Raw genomic sequence first — 21006 nt, 5'->3', positions numbered from 1 at the left:
CCCTTCATATTAGGCATCCCAGGAAGCCTGTTCCTCCTCCCTGGGGTCTTAATTTTGTTTTGGAAAAATTGAATGGGTTCTTTCGAGCCTGCAGCTTCGGCTTCCTTGCAGCTTTGCACTTGGAAGACTGTTCTTTTGTTAGCCCTTAGTTCTGCCAGATGGGTGTTTGAGCTTCAAGCTTTTATGGCTTGTCCTCCTTATTTGGTATTTCATAAGGACAGGATGTCCTTGTGTACTAATCCGTTTTGTATGCTGAAGGTGGTGAATGAGTTGTTCCTTAATCAGTCTATTCATTTGCCCACTTTTTTCACTTCTCCACAATCTGCCAGTCAGAAGGTGCTGCACACATAGATGTGCATAGACAACTCAGATTTTATTTAGATAAAACTAAGACTGTAAGGAAATCTTTTCAGCACTTTGATCTGATGATATCTGTGTCATTATTCCTGACAGATGGGTCTAGGATCTAACCTCTCTGATCCGAGCTGGACACTTTTCAGACACATCCAGAACTTGAGCTCCTCCCCTTTCCCATAATCCCTTGCTACCTTCTAACCCTCAGATCTTGTTTGCCACTGAATCACTTCAGACGTGGTCTAAGCTCAAGTGGTATTTTGTTAGCTTTCTTCTCTCTTTCTTTTTAGATTGATATTGCTATATTTTAACTACTTTCTCTTTCATTTTAACTGTATCTCCTCCCCTCACTGTCAGAACCTAGTTGTTTGTTTAGATGGGTTCTCCCATTTCCTCTTCAAGTGCTTAGCACTTCACACCTTTTCTTAGTGTAGTCTTTCATTAGATAAAAAAAAAAAAAAAAAGACAAGATCTTTGTTAATTTGGTCGTGTGTGCGTGTTGTAGTTTAGTGTGGCTGATAAGCCTGTAGGTTTTAAAAGATGCTCCTTGTGCAGTCAGAAGATGCCGTACTCCAATTCGCGCAAGGAGTGTCTCTTCTGTCTAGGGTTGGCACACCTGGAGGTGTAATGCAACATTTGTGCCACCTTTAACCCCAGGACCGTTGTAGAGTGCCACAATAAGCTTCTCAAAGGTTTGGCGCTTGGGTGGTTGTCTGTCCTCAGACTCCCCTTCCAAGTCTTTGCAGGATCAGAAGAGACTTTCTCCTACCCCTGGGGTGTTGTCATCTTCACTTCCTAAAAAGCAGAGGCTCTCCGATCACAGAACCTTGGATCCGAGTCCAGCCTCTTTGGCTTCGGATCCGAAGTCTGTTGTTCCCAGAACTTCATGTCAGGCTATCGGGTCCAAGACCTCTTCAGATCGGAGGCCTTTGGATCTGAGTAAAAGCAGACTATCCACGGATCCGACCAGTTTGTCAGATTTGACTGGTATGGCTCCCAAGTCTTCAGACCCTAAAAGATTGATGGATCCGACAGTACCATTGGATCCTACTGTTTTAGAGGGTTCCCCTTCTGGTTCCTGTAGGACCCAGTTGAATTTGAGAAGCCTGAGCCGATCTCCTTTTCAAAGCCATAGAACTTTGGGATCCAAGGCCGGATCCTTGGCAAGATCTTATAGTTCATAGTTCAATACTAGGCTAACGGCCTTTGTGGGCTATTTTAAGCCTAGCCATTTACCCCAAGTGAGAATCAAACCCTGCACCTTGCGTCTGTAAGGTAAACACCTTAACCATTATGCCATCTTCCCCCAGCTGGCCATTCTTCAGCTTCATCCAGATCGTCCGGAAGTCTCCTTCCCTAGGACATGGATAGAGATGATGAGTTGTTTCCTTAAAGCCCAAATTGAGTTGGGCCTGCTGCCATCCCCAGCCCATGCGGCTAGGGGATCCTTCTCATCCACAGGTTTCCACTTTTCTCTTCCAACTTAAAGGGAATTGGAATGTCAGGACCCAGAGATTTGTAGTGGGATGTCAGTGGTGTTGGGAATCCCCCCTTCTTGACATCATCAGGGTCCCTGGGCAGCTTGGTTCCTCAGTCGTCGAACCAGAGTGGGCCTTGTCTCTGAGGGTCAATGCTGTTCCCTAGGGATGTGTTAGAGTCTGGATTTTTCGGACTGCTCCCCTCCCCTGGAGACTGATGATGGACAGCTCGGGGTCAATATCATCCGGGGGCTTTGGTACTGCATTGGGGTCCCTTCTCCCTTTCCAGGTGGCCCCAGCCACTGGGGGAAGGGGCCTTGTCCAGTTCATCAGCCTTCTGGGCAGTAGAGAGGATCTTCTCCAGTTTGATAGTCACCTCCTCTCCTTCTCAAGGTCCGCCTCAGGCCTTTTCAGAATGGGTGCTGTGGCCTCATCATCCATCTAGATTCAGGCTTCTTGTGAACACTACCCCACTTGGGGTACCCGTCTCTTCAGAGTCCTCCCCTAAGCTCAAAGTGGAGGACCCCCTTCAGAAAAGAATGTTTAAGAGGAGGCACTTAGACTCCCCCAGAGAGTTCCTCACCGAAGACACGGATTTTGAGGAAAGAGATGGGCTCCCCTGAATTCTGCCTGAGGGAGGTTTCCTTTGGGGACATTCTGGAAGTACTCAGAGAGGTGGATGGCCTTCCCAACCCCTATCTTCGGAGGAGTCTGTGTTCCTGAAGCCATTTGCAATGCCCCCTCCCCTGCTGATGAGATTGTGGATCTCATCACCAGCAGGGCTTGGAAGGAGCTGGACACAGTGGAACCTTTGCCAAAGAAAGCGGATAAGTTCCTCAGTCTCCCTCAGGACAGTTCTTTTTGGAGCAAAGCGGTCCCTGTCAATGCCATTGTGGTGACCATTGTTACCAAGAAGGAGTTAGGTGAGAAGAGCTCCTTGGTCCATCCCCTGAACAGGGAGTCCCAGGCAGTTGACCATTTTGGAAAGTGTGTGTTTGCCTCAGCTACTTTTGGTCTAAGAGCAACCAATTACTTGGCCCACTTTACCTGGCTTCAGAGGGATTTGGTTTCAGAGCTTACCACTTCCCTGTCAGAGGCTGTCCACTCTCACTTCTTTAGCAAATGCCTTGATGAGGCTGACCTCCAGTACTGCGGAGGCCACCTGTCAAGCAGCAGGCATGGGCATCGCTATCATGTCTGGCTTTGCCTTTGTTGGTTTGCAGAGCCCTTTAAGTCATCCTTATGAATGCCCCCCTTTGATGGTTCCACTTTGTTTGGATCATCTGTTAGAGACCTTAACCCACAGTGAGCAGGAGGGCAAGACTCTTTTCGTGGTAGGGATCAGGTTTTCTACTCCCAGAGGTCCTTTCCTAAGACCCAGAGAGGAGGTAAGAAGCTTTGGTTCTAGAGGATTCTGTCTTCCTTTCAGGATACTCCACAGGAATATTCTTCCACAGGCTGGGGCAAGGGGGATTCAATGGTAGACACTGCACTAGGGGTAGGGGAGAGTCCACAAAATCAGTGCTCCTAAGAACCCTTCTCGGAGAAGCCCTTCCAGCACTCCTAATATGTTGCCCGTCTTGTCCTGCCCTGGAGGCAGTCTGCGATCATCTCTCCCTTCACCAACTAGCCTGGACAAGTCTCACCTCCAATCATTGGTTGCTAAAAATCATTTCCAGGGGGTTACTCTATTCCCTTCTTTTAGCCCCCTCAAACTCAGATTTCTCCCAGAAGTTCCACCCTGCCAAAGGGAGTTTGCCTATCTCGAGGTGCAAGACATCCTTCAAAGAACAACCATTCAGGAGGTCCTAACAGGACAATGAAGGTCTGGAACTTGCTGTCACTTCTTGTTGATACCAAAAAAGACCAGGGATCAGTGTCCAGTTCTGGACCACGGCGAGCTAAACCTTTCTGTCAAGAAGTCCAAGTTCCGAATGGTCACTATACAGTCCATTCAGCCTGTCTTGCGCAAGGACAATTGGATGTGCTTAGTGAATCTCAAGGATACCTACTATAGTAAAGATTGACAGATGCTCCAGAAAACATTTATGCTTTCGGCTAGGGGCCAGTCATTGCCCTACCCTTTGGACTCACCACAGCCCTCAGGGTGTTTAAAAAATGTATGGCAGTGATGGCGACTCATCTCTGGCAGCAGTGTTTCCAGGTTTTTCTGTACCTGGATGATTGGCTCCTCATGGCTCCCATGAGGCATCAACTAACACCGGTGACCAGTATGTCTTTATGCTTTTCCAGCCTGTAGGTATCACAGTGAACCTGTCCAAGTCAAATCTAGTTCCATGCCAAAACCTGGAATTCATTGGAGTCCAGTTGGACATGGTATCGGAAACTGCAACACTGCCTACCCGCAGGGTCCAGCTGATTCAAGATCAAGTTTCTTTTTTATTGAATCTAGCATGCCCACCTGTTCATTTGATTCTCAAAGCGCTAGGCTCTATGGTGGCTGCCATTCAGTTGGTGCCACACACCTGGTATCATAGGCGAGTTCTCCAGTGGGCCCTGGCAGTCCAGTGGTCCATTCTCTCTCGGCCCATGTCTATGACAATAACATTGACACAGGTATGCAGGAATCATCTTATTTGGTCGCTTCAGTCCCAGGGCCTTTTTTTAGGCAGGCCCATTTTTCTTCCCTCACCCAAGGCCACAGTGACCATGGACGCCTCTCTGTTGGGGTGGTGTGTGGGGGTATTTTCAGAGCGGGACGGTTCAAGGCACATGGTCCCCTATAGAGACCAAATTGCACATAAATGTTCTGGAGATGAGAGCAGTCCTTTTAATGTTGCAAGCCTTTCAGGACTGTCTCCCTCTGGGGACCATAGCAATTCAGATGGAAAACATGTCTGTAGTCTGGTATATCAACAAGCAAGGGGGGGAACACTGTCTTATCCTCTGTGCAGAGAGGCCATGAGAATGTGAGAATGGGTGATGTCTTCCAAGTGCTTTCTGCTTACAATTCTTATACCCAGGAGTTCCATCATGCTGGCTGACAAACTCGGCAGGTTCATCTAGAGTCCTCACAAGTGATCCCTGAATCCATCAGTGGCAAGGCAGATCTCGAACCATTGGGGTCAGCCATGCTGCAACCTTTTTTGCTTCCCCAGTCAACTACAAATGCAGCAGTTACTTTGCCATGATTCCTCATCAGTCGAGTCACCCAGGGATGTTCTTGTTCATGATTGGTCACTGGGTCTCCTCTATGCTTACTCTCCTATTTCCCTAATACCCAAATTCTTACAGAAAGCTCATCGCCTGAAGAACTCTCTTATTCTCATTGCCTGTTTTTGGCCTCATCAGGCATGGATCTCCTTAAGGTCTCATCTGAAGTGTCCACTTTGGGTAATGGATCCCATTCTAGATCTCATCTCCCACCCCTGGGGCCTTCCACTTCCCAGTCTCCGGACCCTTCATCTAACTGCATGGTTTCTCCAGTTCCAGTAATTCTAACGAGTCCAGGCTACCTTCCCAAGTGAGGAACATTATTTTGGATTCTCAAAAAACATCTGCAAAGAAAGTGTATTCCAGTAAGTGGAAAAGGTTTTCCATTTGGGCCAGACAGTGGAATCTCGATCCCTTTTCAGCCCCTGTTCCTGATCATCTTCTTATCTTCCCTCTTTCAGGATGGGATGAGTTTCTCTACTGTTAATCTCCAGTTGGCTGCCATCTCTAATTTCCATGTCAGCAGTAAGCGTACCTTTTCTTCTTAGTTGTGCAAAGCCTTTGTGAAAGTAGTTTTCCTTTTTAGCCCTCCTGTTAAGGATCCATCAGCTCCATGGGACTTGACTTAGGTGCTGCAGTCTCTAGCACAAAAAAACATTTGAACTTGCTAGTTCATGTGACATTAAATTCCTGTCCTGGAAGATGGCCTTTTTAGTAGCCATTACTTCTGCCAAGAGGGTCTCAGAACTACAGGCTCTGTGCATTAAGCCCCCATTTATGATTTTTCACAAGGATAAGGGTGTCTCTTAGAACAAATACTTCCTTTTTCCCCAAAGTGGCCTTTGAAGCAAACTTAAATCAGTCTATTCAGCTACTGGTCTTCTTCCCTAATTACTCTAGTAAAGAATATATCTTGTATTGTTTAGATGTCCACAGACAATTGCATTTTTATTTAAAAAGGACTGAGGAGTTTAGAAAGTTGGAACAACTTTTTGTGGCTTTCTCCCAAAACAGAAGGGGTCAGGCAATTTCCAAAGTGACTGTCTCCAGGTGGATTGTTGGTTGTGTTTCCTTCATTTATGCTAGTCAGAATTTAGTCCTATCCAGACCAGTTAAGGCCCACTCCGCTAGGTCTGTTCTAGGTCATCGGCCTTTTTGGCTAGTCTTTCTCTTGATGAGGTCTGTAGTTTCTAGGAACAGCGCTTCCTTTTGTTCCTCTGTGCTCTGGCATATCCTTCCTTGAGGCCACCCAGGGTATCTAGTAGCTGGGGACTGTGGCCCATCTGTGGTGATTAATCACACACAGCATCAGATAGAGAGTTATGTACTTGCCATAACTTGGCGTCTGTGCTATCCAGTGTCGTTGTTCCTCACATTCCCATCCTTCTCCCCCCTTCTTTCTGATAGGCCTGGTGAGGCTGAAGTGGGTTGAATCTGGTGAGAAGTTTGACTTCTGTTGCAGATGTTGTGTTCCTGCTTTTCAGCTAATTTTGCAAACTCGATCTGTGGGTTAGGTAGTAAGGGCGGTGCAGTGGTAACGTCACCTCACAGCAAAAGGTTCTCCAGTTTGGTTCTCTGCTGGGGTGCCTTCTGTGCGGAGTCTGCATGTCCTCCCTGCATTCGTGTGGGTTTCTTCCCACATTGCAAAGACTTGCATCTGGAGCATTTCTCCCCGGGCCTCCGCAGAAAATTGGCTCGTTCTAAGTCTGACTTTCCCGGTTAACAAATGTAAAATAAATAAGTAAGGGATATTGAGCTCTGGATCTGTCTGAGAAGTGGCCTGCTCGGATCCGAGGTCAGATCCTAGACCCACCTGTGAGGAATAATGACACTGGATAGTACAGATGCGAAGTTATGGCAAGAACGCAACTCTTTTTTTCCTTTCATCCCAGGTCCTTGGGATTAGCTGTATCTAAGCAAACTATTTCTTCTTGGATCACAAACACTGTTTTTTTTTTTTTTGTTCCTTTCATGGTATGAGCCTTCCTTATTTTAAGGCTCATTCTACTAGGCTATGTTTTTTCCAGTGTTTTTTTCAAGGGTTTGGATACCAACTTTATTCTTGAGGCAGGTACCTGGACCTCTCTGCATTCATTTGCCAAGCTCTACAAGTTGGATGGAATCTCAAGAGCTGGTTTTGCTAGGGCCATCCTTCCTGAAAGGCTGCTCTTGTTCTTCATCCTCCCTTTTTTCTTCTTGAGGTTTAACACTCTTCTAATGTAAAGAATATTGCAACAGTGAAATGGAAGAACATAGTACAGTTGTGTAAAATCTTACTGTAATGGTAGATGGTCCTCTTCACTGTTGTAGTATTCACTCCCACTCTCTGGTCCATTTCTCTTTTGGATATACTGATTACCAGAATTTTTCTTGGATTTGTGTTCCTACTGGAGCTCTCAGTTCTGAGAATGGTATGTCCGGACATCACCTGTATGCCTTTTGCTACGCAATGAGCATAAATGTGATGTTTGGCATACTTTAAGGCAACCTAAAGCCTATGGTATACTGGCCCTACTTAGGGGATCCCTAATGTAAAGAATACTGCAACAGTGAAGAGAAAAACATCTGCCATTATGGTAAGAATTTACACAACTGTACTTTATAGTAAGTTCTTACACAACTGTACTTTTTGTACATGTGATTGTTTTATAGCTCTACGTTATCCTGTGGTAAAACACGTTTAAAATACATCACATTGTATGAGTGTTACAAATTGTTTGCCTTGATGGGTCTTGTATATTTTTTTGTACCTGGTCCTTCACCTGTTCTTGCAGCAATCACATGACATGTATTTAGAGCCGTACAGAGTATATCATTGTATGCTTTTTGCCAAGTTCCTCCCTGCACTTTTCCTAAGACCATGTGCTGCAGGAGCTAAACTCCAGCCTATGCTGAAGTTGTCCTGACCATTTCTCTTGGGAATGCAAACAGACACCTGCTGCTTATTTGTTACCCTAAACCGGAATTCCACTTGCAACATTGCTTTTCCCAAGAGCCACTGGTTTTGCTTATTATTCTGGGAAGGCCATGTAGCTTAAACATTATTGTATTTTTTAATTAAGTGCCATCAACATCATCATCATCATACTGCATAGATATACTGCTTTTTAACATAAGTATCCATGTTATAGTCAAGAGTTTTGTGGATTATATTTTACATTTTTCTAAATCTGTTCATATGCAATTGTTTTTAGGAACTGGGAGCCTCAGTAGGTAACTGAAATTACTTCATTACATTCAATAATCATAGCTACTGGACCCCTTAAACTTTTAGGCCTGAAAATTAGGATGCATCAAAATACTGTAGTGTGGCATGAAAGACCGCCTTCAGATCTGTTCCAACAGTTTTTCATCATCTTGGAGTTTGTCATTCCAGATGTAGACTTTTTTTGGTGGCAAGTCATTTCTGAACTAATGCAGGTGTTCTAAGATGCTTCTTGTGACTAAATCCCTTTACTATTCGGAAAAGAATGTGGTACTTAATGTGATTCTAGTGTATGCTGCACAGTTAACTACCTTTGGCATTAGTAAAGCATGAAAAACCTAAAGTGTGCTGATAAAAATGAGTCATGCATACTCATAAATTTAGTATGTTTTCTGCCTGGGTTATGTTATGAAGTATTACCATTAATTGAAATAACACTGTGTCTTGTATACAGTCGTGTTACTTGTGCACATAATTCCATTCTCAAGTAAATGAGTCCACTGCAGATTATTGCTATTGATTCTTGGTCTTTACATCATATTTTTGTAAGTAGTAACACCTTCAGATAAGCAAAGTAGGTATCTTAGTCTGAGATTCCTCATTCTGAAACTACTGACTGGATAATGTGTTTTGATTTGTAATGGGTAGAGTTTGAAGGGCTTGCAGCTTACGTTGTGTGGGTTTGATGTTATTAAACTGGTGCACCTGTTATCTTCTAGAACTTTTGTGCAACAGTGATGCTGCACCTCCACACTCAAGAATCTCTCAGTTAAAATTGAGTGTGCAAGTCATAATAACAGAGAAGGCATTTTAAGGATTAAGGGTAACACATTATGTGACTGTAAAAGGTATTTTTTAAATTAGCTTTATCCTTACAATACTGAAAATTGTTATTGAGTGTCTGAGAGGTCTGAATTTGAAGTCTGGATTCCTGATTGATAAATACTTCTTACTACAGAGGTTGAATTACTGTTTGTGTTTTTGTAGGTACATGCACTTTTGGAGGAGAAAGAGAAATGTGCCTCTCAGATATCTGAGCTTGAGACTTCTTTATCTGACCTACAAAATAAATCAGGTAAGGTAAACCGAAGAAGACATCCATTAATGGCTAGTTTCAAGCTTTATGTAGTCTTTGCAAAAGTAGCAGTGCAGTTCATGCATATGTCCAGCCCCTCCAACAAATACACTTTGGTGGTATGTTGTATTAGAGTTCCTTTAACAGCAGTGTGGGAATGCAATTTGTATTTCCCTCCCTAAAATTCTTGTTATAATCCTGTGTAGTACCTATATGACTAAAATGATCATGTTTTTGTGATTCGATTAAAGCTAGAACTCTGGATCCATACCCTAATCCTTGTTTAAGGTTATCCTAGGTACAGACAACTTGGATGATTTCTTTTTCAGCAAAGTACTGATCATTCTTTTCTTTTTAACTAATGTTAAAAAAAACAGCTGTCACTTATAGAAATTGCTCTTTTTATTATATGGAAATAGGTTGTTTCATAAGGTCAAGAAAAAAATTAAAACTGATATCTCATTGATTTAATTTTGCTTTTGTTTCATAATAAACTGAAAACTGTAGTCACAGCACAAAACCCATACCGCCTACCTATTTTATTACAAAATTACCTTTGTAATTTAGATTTAAAAGCTGCTGTTATGGGAGATAACAGCAATTAGAAACTCTAAATCTTGATTTTTTGTTCAAATTTTTGTACTACTTGAGTTGCACAACTCTTTTGTATTATGTTGTTACACATTGACGTAACACAGCTATTTTCCAATTTGCTTTAATCATATTCTTGATAATATTGCTTTCTTGGGAATAGTTTAACACCAAACTAACATAAAAAGGCACCTTAGTCTTATTGGCATTCGCAAAACTACTCAACCCTTGCTTCCCCACAGGTGCCCCACTTCCCAAAATAGGAAGGAATTTGGAACATCTTCCATTATTGATTTCTTGGTGGATCTCTTCAAGCAAAACATCAGGGTAGCCACTTTCATGATGCATTGTTTTCAAGAATTCTATTTCTGCTTGTAATTCCCCTTCATTGAAAATAATCCTGGCTAATTGTACAATTTGGCCTTTTACCAAAATTGAGTTTGTTTAAATGGGTGGCAGCTTTCAAAATGCAAATAACTATTGGAAATGTGGGCTTTTGGTATACTTTAAATTTTCTCAAACTAAAGTCTTTCTCGAAAAGGACATCCAAATAGTTGATACTCAGTCGAAAAGTTCTAGGTAAAGTACAGAAACGTAGTAGTGTAATTTAAGTAGTCTGTGAAGCCCTTTAGCTCAACATTATCCCCTTTCCAGATTAAAAAAATATCATCCAAAATTCTGAAATAGGTGGTGAGATACTTAGCATTGGTGGAAGGGAAAACATACCTTTTCTCCCAATACCACAATTTGATATCTGCATACAACTGGACACACACAGCACCCTTTGCTGTGCTGCTAACTTGTTTAAAGTACTCGCCCTCAAAAAACACGCTATTGTTACTCAAAGTAATTTCCATAAACTCAGATGTCATGTTTACCTTACCATTATCAAAATTACTATGGACACAAATAAAGTAATGGAAGCTATCAAGCCACAATCTGTGTGGGATACAGGAAAACAAATCCTTGACATCTGTAGTGAGCAGAAGCCAGTTTTCATGAAAAAAAACTCCATTTGATATTCCTTAAAAAAAAAAATCCCACAAGTCCTTCAGGATATAACTAAAAGGTGATTTCAAGCCCTTAATTATCTGGCCAGCAGGCAAAACCAAGGGGTGGGTAGTAGAGTTAGAAGCAGCCACAGTGGGCCAGAGTGGTGGATCATAATGTCTTTATGTATTTGGGTATACCAAAAATATTTGGTACAACTGGATGTTATACTTTGAGAAACTGGTACCTCTGTCAATCCTTCCCTCCAGAAGTAGGTAATGTAAAAAGGCATCTGTCTTGCTATATGCCACATGAATCTCATTCCTAGATAATCTGTGATATTGTTCCTCGTTGTTGAGCAAAGTGAACATTTGACTTGAATAGTCAATACTGTTCATGATAACCACTCCCCTGCCCTTGTCTGGCTTCATAACATGTATATCATGATTTTTTGTAATCTCCTGTAATAAAATCATCCATTTTAACTGTTTTTTTGGTATACCTGTTATGAATATCATTAATCCATAGCCTTTTAAACGTACTGATGGTTGGCTGGAGAGGGAGATTGAAAACACTTTTCCTTACTAAACAGGAATCTAGGAATTGCTAATATCTGTACCCCGTCTAGTCAAAGTAAAACTCCAACATTTAACTTTCTATCAAATTTCAAGTCTAAAATTGTCTTCCCAATATCCAAACTTGTAGTTGGTATGTAGGCAAAACCTTTTTTAAATAAACTAAAATACTTAAAAAAAAAAAAAAAAAAAAAAAAAAAAAAAAAAAAAATTTAAGGCCTTGTGAGCTGTCAGCTATTCCATCATTCTGAATAGAATTGTTGGTGACAAAACGGGAGTGAAAATGCAACAGTATATCAGAATCTTAAACAGCTAAACCTATCACTTCTGCCCCTTACCTTTCCCTTTCTTTTATCTGTAAGGGTTCTCCATCTGTGTCCTGTTTTTGAATAAACCATTTCCTTCCGTGGGATCTTCTAAGTGAGAGGTGTGGGCTGTTTAAAATGGCCCCATCGCTGTACTCCTCTCCCATTTCTCTAACTTCTCTGGTAATGTTGAACCCCTCATCATCCTTAAACCTATTGGGTTTGGGATAAGCAGTGTTGTTAACTTCATTTTCCCCAAATAAGATCAGTCAAAATGCAGCTAAAATAATCCTGTCTAGATGGCTGTCTGACTGCATATCCTTTGGATTTACTTTACGTAACAGACCTCATTCTACAAGGTCCTTTTCTGCTTTCCGTCTTTTTTCATGAATTCGTCGACAGATGAAGTCTGTGTTAGAGCAACATGTTCTGTGTTGCATAACTTTGGTCAACACTGCAAGCTGTATATAATTTCCAGGCATTCTTCAAAGCTACAGTTCTCAGTGGTATCCTGTCATTATGTCTCCCAGAAATTCAGGTAGCTTGGGATTATGACCCATCTGTTGCATTGGACAAGAAAGATGCATGAAATAGGATATGGAAGTTATGCACTTGCTATAATGCTGGACTCTTCTGGCTAATGCTACCTATGTTAAACAAATTTATGCAAGTATAATACAACCAACAGTAGTCAGCAAAGTCTGTCTGAGGTCTTTTGGCATATAGTGGAATAATAAGAGGGTAAAATCTGAGAGAAGCTGGAGACACAAAGCACTAGCAAAGTCTATATTGGATCAAACAGTGGCATCTGATGGGCTTGATAACAAGGATCAAGCATTATGGCAAGTAACTTCCATTATTCACCATTTAGATAATTTTGTAATTGTGTTGGGAACCAGTTTGTATGCGACTTGCTTCTGATGTGAGTGAGTCATTAATGTAAGGTGCTGAAATTAGTAGAGAAATAAGTAATATTATAAATGACAATTTGCATAGCTTGAAGTGTGCATTGCTTAGTCTGTATTAAAAAAAATATTGGTATAAAGGTGGAACAGTAGTCGTGTTAGCTCTGCTTTAGAAAATTGGCTACCCGGTATATGTGGAATTTCTTTTTTTAAATTAACCTCAGAAAATATGTTCTTTTGAGTAAAGTTATGTTACTTTATTATTTTTGTTGAGTTCAGTGTAAGCCAGTCATAGAACGAAGATGAAGTATAGTAAGAATAGATAGTGGATTAGGCATTGAATAAGGTTGTATTTGCTCCTAATAGGGCTCTTTAAGGTGGTAGGGTGGAGGCAGTTTTTGTGAGGGTAGTTACTGAGCTATAAATAGATCAAACTGCGAGGTCATTGGACAATTCGGTGTGAGAGAGGAGTACAGCAGCCACACCTTCCATGAGCAGGAGTCGGCGTACACATGCACAGTGATTTTACACGTGGGTCAAAGCAAGGAGAGGTAGTTCTGTAAATCTAATGATGGTAGATTCATAAACCTCTCTTGTAGGGCCAAGATTGGCATGCAGTTAGTCATCCTGGCTGATAAAATCTTTACAGACTACCCTGGCCTGTACCTTTTACATGCAATGCACAGCATCTGAAGATCCATCTCCAGATCTCTGCCACTGTGCAGAAGTCAGTAACCTCTGAAACACTGTCCTAGGCAAATCAGTTAGTTTTTCTTAAGTTCTGGTGAGTAATTTTCCCATGTTTTTTTTTTCCTGAGTTTCTTCTAGATCTACATTCAGTGTCAGTTGGAACAGATTTGGTTTCTGTACTGCAAGCCAGAGTTGGCTTACTGCTGCATATTGTTTTTTTATGCAAAGACATTGTTTTAGCATCTCATGCTGACTATTAATTTTGTTTTTCTGCCAAGTTTTTTTTCTATATTCTCTTTGATGCATCTTCCAATTTTCATAGTGAATTTCTATTGGTTGATGTTATTGTGCTACATATGTTTGCAATTTTTGCAGAGGTAGCTGCTGCTCCCTTTAGATATTCTTGGCTTAATGTTACATTTTGTTTTTATGTTAAGACATAGCACTGTTATACCGCAGAGTCTGATGCATTCTCCCTTTTCCAGAGCGAGTCTTTGTTGGTTGATATTTTTGTATTAATTTGGCTCTGCTTAAACAGTAATCTGCTACATGTTTTGAGACATGGAATTTAGTTCTCTGCTATACTTATGTTGCTTGGCTTGCTGTATTTTTATTTTATTCCTCCTGTTTGCCTGGTAGATGGATCTACTTCCATAAAACATCAACCCATAAATATTGAAAAATTAAACATTAAAGCAGAGAGGTGAAGGGAGCTCTTATGGAGGAGGGAATTGGCCCTTTCTCCACTGTGATGTTTGAGTTGGTATATATAATTAGCAGGGGCTGTGGGGGTGCTGGAGGCTTGTACCCTTGCAAAAAAAGGTTTGTTTACTTTTTGTTGTTCCAATGTTTAGTTTTTCAACATTTATGGCTCAGTGTTTAGCCGTTTGATAATTTGAGCAGTCAGCAACTTGACTTAGATCCCTGGTAGATGCGCCTAGCAAGGTCTGCTTTTGACCATTACTCCATAGTTTTCTCAGTCCCTCTAACCACCCCTTTCTGTGTCATTGACAGAGATGAAGTTTCCAATGCCTGTTCTTTTGGTTTAGGTTTCATTTTTTTCCTATAACATAGATGTTTGAGGGTCCGTGGTATGTCCGCCTCCTTTTTTTCTGTTTTTTTACTTGAAGTTTGATCCTGCTAGTCTCATTGGCCCTATTTTGGCTTCAATGGCAGTTAGACTATTTGTACCTGACTTTGGTTCTGTTTTCTAATATTCTTGGAGGGTTTAGGCTTAAAACCCTTTCCTTGTTTATTTCACTATCCCCAATGGCTGATCATTAGACCCCCCCTTCTACCCACTCAATTGTATTTACTTGCAAGTCCATTCTTGTACCTCCCTGACAGATTGTTGGGTTTCCCATCAGGGAGAAGTCCTTAGGAGAGGCTTCCATCTCATTGTACAGGGTCCAAAGGCTACTTTCCCCCACTGTCCAGTTATGATTGGCTTTGGTAGGGAAATGGTCATCTGTCAGATAAAGGTCCTCTTCCTCAGGTTTGATGTCTTCCTATAGTAATACCTAAGTCAGTAGATGCTGTCCTTTCTTTGCTCCTTATGTATTTTTGGGAATCTTTGGATGTTCTTCATCTCACATTGCTGCAGTCATAACCTGTGGGTAGTCTACTGTCCTCGGTCGGCCCGAATACCAAAGTGTTAGGCTGGCGTCGGTCATGGTTGCTTAGATCTGACGTCAGTACGCCGTAGTACTAAAGCGCATGACCGACGTCATATCCTCAGTCTTTCTTGCCGCATGGTCCGAAGCAGAAGCAGCGTTTGCAAGTGCCGTTCGGCATCCTGAAATTTTCGTTTTCTGAGTTTCAGACCGAAGACCAAGTTGGGCTAAGTACCCCGTTGGGGAATATTTTTGTCTTTTCTTGCCTCAGTTAATTCCGGATGTCAGAAAAAATGAATAATTGTATTTCTTGTGGGAAACAGATACCTCATAGGGATTACCACTCTCTTTGTATTCCTTGTTTGGGGCCTGAGCACGACGTAGTCGGGTGTCGCTTTTGTGCTAAATTTAATAAGCGCACTATTAAGCGTAGGTTAGATTGTGCTAGGCTTGTCTTCGGTAAGCGGTGTAATTATAATATGCCGTCGGATCCTCCGACGCCCGCTACCGCTAAGAAGCGCAAGGAGAAATCTTTGAAATCCAGGCAGGATGAGTCGTCCGTTCCAGACGCCGGTTCTTTAGAGACCACGGTGGAATCTGTGGATCCGGCCGAGGTTTCTGTTGAGTCTCAGGAGGAACCTTTAGTTTTGCAAGATGTGGCCTCTCAGGAGTCAGGTCAGGCTGAGGGGTCCTCTCAGGTGGCTGTGCTCCCTTCTTTGCATAAGGTGGTTAGGCCTTCTCCCTCTGTTTCTAAAGTACCTTCTAGGGCCAGGCCTGGTTTATCTTCCTCTGGTGTCAGTCCTAGTTCTGCAGGTTCTGTGCCTAAAAAGCACATGCTTAAAATGGCAGAAGATTTAATTACCTTAATTAGAGGTTCTATGCCCCCTCCAGATAAGAGGCCTAGGGTGGAGCCAGAGGTGGAAGGATTGGAGCATTCTTCAGATTATTCATAGTCTTCGGCTGAAGACATTCCGGATTTTCCCCCTTATTCTGATTCTGACGCAGAGGATTCTAGTCCCTCTGCTTCCCCTCCAGAGGATTTTTCTTTTTCAGTAACCCTGCATTCTATGAGGGAGCATTTTAAATGGGAAGGTCAGGATTTCTCAGATTCCCGAAAGAGGCTTAGGGAATTCTTGTTTTTACCTCAACATAGGCCCTTGGCTATTCCTCCGGTCTTAGATGTTGTACAGGATGTTTTCTCGGAGGCTTGTCTTAATCCAGACTCTTTGCCTCCTGCCCCAGTTAAGCCAGACAGGTATTACAGGGTGCCTGAGGCTCATAAATATTTGTATAAGAGCCCTAGGGCGGACCCTGAAACTGTTAGCCAGGGACCTAAGGGTGTCAGGGCTTCTGTTGTAAAGAACCCAGTTCCTATGGATAAGGACTCTAGAGCTCTGGACAGGTGGGGTAAAAAAGTGTATACCTCTTCCACACTTGCAATGAGGGCTTTAAATTGCCAGTTTCATATGCTGAAATACCAGAATTTTCTTCTTAGTCAATTGAAATCTAAGGTGGATGCTTTAGCAGAGGGCATAGAGTGTAAAGAATTACAGGATTTGGTCCATGCCTCTGATCAGGTGGGTAAGCATTCCTTGCAGTGTGGTTTTGATGCTTTGCAGGCCTCTTCTAGGGTGGCTGCCACTGGATCAGTTATTCGTAGGCACACTTGGCTTAAGGATCAGAACTTGTCAGAGCATGTTAAAGCTCGAATTCTGGATGCTCCCCTTCAGTCTAAAGTTTTGTTTGGTTCTCCTGTGGAGTCAGTCTTGAAAAAAATGGAGGACAAAGCTAAGTCTATGCAGACTGTTAAAGATTTCTAAGTGCAGTCCCCTAAGTTTAGCAGAAATTGGCCTACTAAGGGATGGGCTTACCCTTCTGATTTACAGTCTAGGGGCAGATCTAGACGTGGTAGGGGCAGAGCTCATGCACAGGGTTCTTTTAGGCCTAGGACGTGGAGTTCCCCTGCGCAGTCTGCTGGTGAGGGCAGGGGCCAGTCCTTTCGTAAGCAGACCCAATGACCTGCATCTTCAGCTGCCCGATCCTTTTTGTCTGGCAGCTCCTCTGGGGGGAAAGTTAGCACTTTTCAGACAAAATTGGCTTTTAGTCACCCAGGACAAATGGGTGTTGGACATTATAAACCGTGGCTACAAGTTTTATTTCCACACATTGCCCCCTTTCAAAGGCATGCCAGACGTTCCTCCTCAGCAAAAGGCAGAGGCTCACAAACAGATTTCTTTACTTCTTCAAATGGGAGCTATCCAGCAGGTGCCTCCATCAGAGGTGGGCCTAGGATTTTATTCTCACCTGTTTCTTGTACCAAAAAAGGGGGACACTTGGAGACCGATTCTGGATTTGTCTATTCTCAACACATACCTGGACATTCCAAAATTCAAAATGTTGACTTTGCAACAACTTCTACCTATGCTAGGCAAAGATCACTGGATGGTAACTCTGGATCTCAAGGAGGCTTATCTTCATATTCCTATCAGGCCAAGCTGCAGGAGATTCCTGCGTTTTCGGGCTGGGACTTTACATTATCAGTTCTCTGCATTGCCCTTTGGCTTATCTACTGCGCCCAGGGTATTCACAAAGGTTCTGGCTCCGGTGATAGCCTCTTCAGGTTAAGAGGAATAAAGATTTATCCTTACTTGGACGATTGCCTGATTCTTGCTCAAGACAAAGACGAGCTACTTCACCATCTTCAGTATGTTATGGCAGTGTTAAGGTGCCTAGGGTATTCTGTGAACGAAATAAAGTCCAGTCTAGTACCCTCTCAGGACATGTGCTTTCTGGGTGTGAGGCTGAATACAGCCTCTCAGATGGCATTTTTGACCCCGGACAAGCAAAGAAATCTTTCCCTTTACTTCCAAAAATTGTCTCATCTGTCCAGGCTGACTGCAAGGACAGTCCTTCAAGCCTTGGGGTTCATGGCATCTTGTATTCTGGTGCTTCCCAATGCCAAACTGCATATGAGGAAGTTACAATGGTATCTCAAGAGTGTATGGACGCAACACTGCCACAATTTGGACACTGTCATTCAGATAATACCTTGCATTCAAAAGGAATTTTTGTGGTGGGCTCAGGAATGTCACCTAAACAAGGGACTCTCTGTGACCCGACCAGAGGCGAGTCAGATCTTAACGACAGATGCCTCGGACAAGGCTTGGGGAGCACACCTCAATGGAAAATGGGTTCAAGACACGTGGCCTGCCAGACTTCAGCATTTGCATATCAACATGAAGGAGATGTTAGCAGTCCAATTTGCATTGATGGCCTTCAAGGAACTACTACACCCAGGACAAGTGTTGATTCAAACAGACAACACAACTGTCATGTGGTACATCAACAAGCAAGGGGGAACCCATTCGTACCCACTTTGCAGGCAAGCTATGATTTTGTGGGAGACGACTCTCAGTTTGCACCTCACTCTTCAAGCAAGGTTTCTGCCAGGAGCACAGAACTCCTTAGCGGATGTTTTGAGCAGACGGATGGTGGATCCCCACGAGTGGAAACTGGATCCTCATGTATTTCGACAGTTGACAGTGTTTTGGGGGACTCCAGACATAGATCTGTTCGCTTCTCCACTAAATTTTCAGCTGCCAAAGTTTTGCACAAAGATGTTTCATCCAAATGCTTGGAAAGTGGATGCTCTATCATTCAGTTGGAACAACCTTCACGTCTATGCCTTTCCTCCTCTGCCTCTCATAGGTTCATAGGTTCATAGGTATATACTAGGCTATCTGCCCTAAGGCATTTATAAGCCTAGCCCAAATTTTTGTGGCTTACGCCACCCCTTATATGAAAAAATACTGTGCCCATTAGTTTGTTGTGCCTCTGTCCAGCAGTGACACAGAGATGATTCCCGGGGTAAACCTACGATCTCCCATCCACAGGTCTAGATTTCTCTTGAACAGAGTCAGCGAGGTGCTCTGCCTCACATGGACCGGGATTTTATTCCACAGCATAGGGAGTCTCTGAGTGATAAATCTATCCCTCCAGCACGTCCTATTTATATCCGTGCTAAGGTTTAAGTCGCTTGCTCTAGTGGTTTTGGTGGATTTGGATTTTTGAGGTGGAGCATGTCCATTAATTCGGGTTGGACATGGCCTTGTATGTCAGGCACATGTCACCTCTGAGCAGACGGTATGCGACTGAATAGAGCTGGAGTTTCTTCAATCTGGCAGCATATGACAGATTTTGGAGTCCCTTTATCCTTTTGGTGAGGAACTTTTGGGGTCTCTCCAATTGCTGCAGATGTCGGGTGAGATACATCCCGAATGGGGCATTGTACTCTATCATTGGTCTGACAAGTGAAGAGTACAGGGGAACAATGACCTCACTAGATCTGGATGTGAATCCCTTCATGATCAGGTGGGCAATGTAGAAGGTCTTTCTAACCACTTTAGCAATGTGAGTGTCAAAGAAAGGCCACTGTCAACCTGGGTCCCCAGGTCCCTGATAACCTCTTCTGTGCTTAGTGGATTGCCACCTATATGGTAGCTTGGGGTTACCTTGTTTTTCCCGAAGGGTATGACTATACATTTTTTGGCGTTTAACTTCAGGCCATGGCTCTGGCACCAGCTATCTGTTTCCGTGAGTCCCTTCTGAAGGATATCCGTGTCCGATGCACTTTCCACTATGGCGCCCAATTTGCAGTCGTCTGCAAACTTTGTCATCCAAAGTCCTCCCATGTTGGCCTGTACGTCTGAGAAGTAGATGCCAAACAATAGGGGGCCAAGGACCGATCCCTGTGGGACACCACTTGTGACCGGCTTGGAGTCTGACACAGCGCCAGCAACTCTAACCCTGTGGGTTCTGTCCTTAAGCCAGTTTGCAACCTATCTTGTGACATATGGGTTTACATTTAAGCTGGTAAGTTTTTCTACAATACCCGAGTGGGGTATTGTGTCGAAAGCCTTTGCAAGGTCAAGGTAGGCTGTATGGACTGCCTTTCCCTCATCAATGGCCTTGGTGACTGTTTCGAAGAAGTCGACCAAGTTCAGAAGGCATGATCTTCCCTTGACAAAGCCAAACTGGGTCGGGTCCAATGTCTGCAAGTCCTCTATATCTTTGTTTATGAGCTCCATTATGATCCTCTCCATAGCTTTGCAGACTAGACTTGTTAAGCTTATGGCGGTAATTACCAGGGTCCGTGAGGCGCCTTTGTGGAGTGGGACAACAGTTGCCATACGCCACTCCTTGGGCACGTATCCTGTGGTAAGGCTGAGATTAAACAGCTGCCTTATGTGCGGGTTTAATTCCTCATTTAGCTCGTGTAGCACACAGCCGGGGACACCATCCGGTCCCATTGATGCTGTGTTTTTAGCTTTAGAGAGCAGCTTTCACCTGCGCATTTGAGATGTCCGGGAGGCTACACTCGGCTGGGATAGTTATCTCTCCTTTAGGGGAGAGGGGTGAAGTTTGCACTGAACCTGTCTGCCAGTATGTTGGCAATGTCTGTGGGTTCAGTGATTTTTGTATCATTTTGGACTAATTCTGAGCATATCTGGGAGTTTCCACCCAGGTTCCTAACATAGCTGAAAAAGGCCTTATGATTGTCCTTTGAATCCATGGCAATTTTTCTCTCAAAATTGGCCTTAGTTGATTTTATGAGTGCTCGTATTTTTTACTAATAATGATCAGGGGTGACTTCCCTTTTATGGATTTTGTTCTATCATGTAATAGCTTTCTCCTCTTATTGTAAAGTTTGTTAATGGCTGGGGTCCACCAGACTGGACGTTTGCCCTTTGTGAAAAGAGTCTTGGTTTTATTTGGGATTGCCTGATCCATGCAGTCCTGGAGGTGTTCATAGAAGGCATTTGTAAGGGCTTCCGCAGCTTGGGTTGTGGTTTCCACTGGCTCAGGGGCCTTGAAGGATACCACACCAGTCTTGAGTAGTGTGAAGTTTGCTTTAGAGAAGTTCTTCACTATGGTCTTTTGTTTGGGGTGGGGGCGGGATGTGGATTTCCAGTGAGATTAGTTTATGATCAGATCTCACCAATGAGGGATATACTTCGGTGTGGAGCATTTTGTCCCCATGTTTGTGACAAT

General features: G+C 43.2%; 1 protein-coding gene across 1 annotated transcript in view; it reads left to right on the top strand.

Annotated features, from left to right (window-relative positions):
• GOLGA2 (golgin A2) overlaps nt 1-21006 on the top strand; it is a 1989954-nt gene that overhangs the window by 857847 nt on the left and 1111101 nt on the right. Inside the window, exon 17 of the mRNA XM_044058153.1 lies at nt 9199-9286. Coding sequence (XP_043914088.1) covers nt 9199-9286 — 88 coding nt within the window. The remainder of the gene's footprint in view (nt 1-9198; nt 9287-21006) is intronic.

Source organism: Protopterus annectens, chromosome 16.part0 (genome assembly GCF_019279795.1).
Source record: "Protopterus annectens isolate FY-2018-M chromosome 16.part0, PAN1.0, whole genome shotgun sequence".
Taxonomy (NCBI): domain Eukaryota; kingdom Metazoa; phylum Chordata; order Ceratodontiformes; family Protopteridae; genus Protopterus; species Protopterus annectens.
Note: the sequence above shows the minus strand (reverse complement) of the source record. Positions and strands in the feature narration are given on the sequence as shown.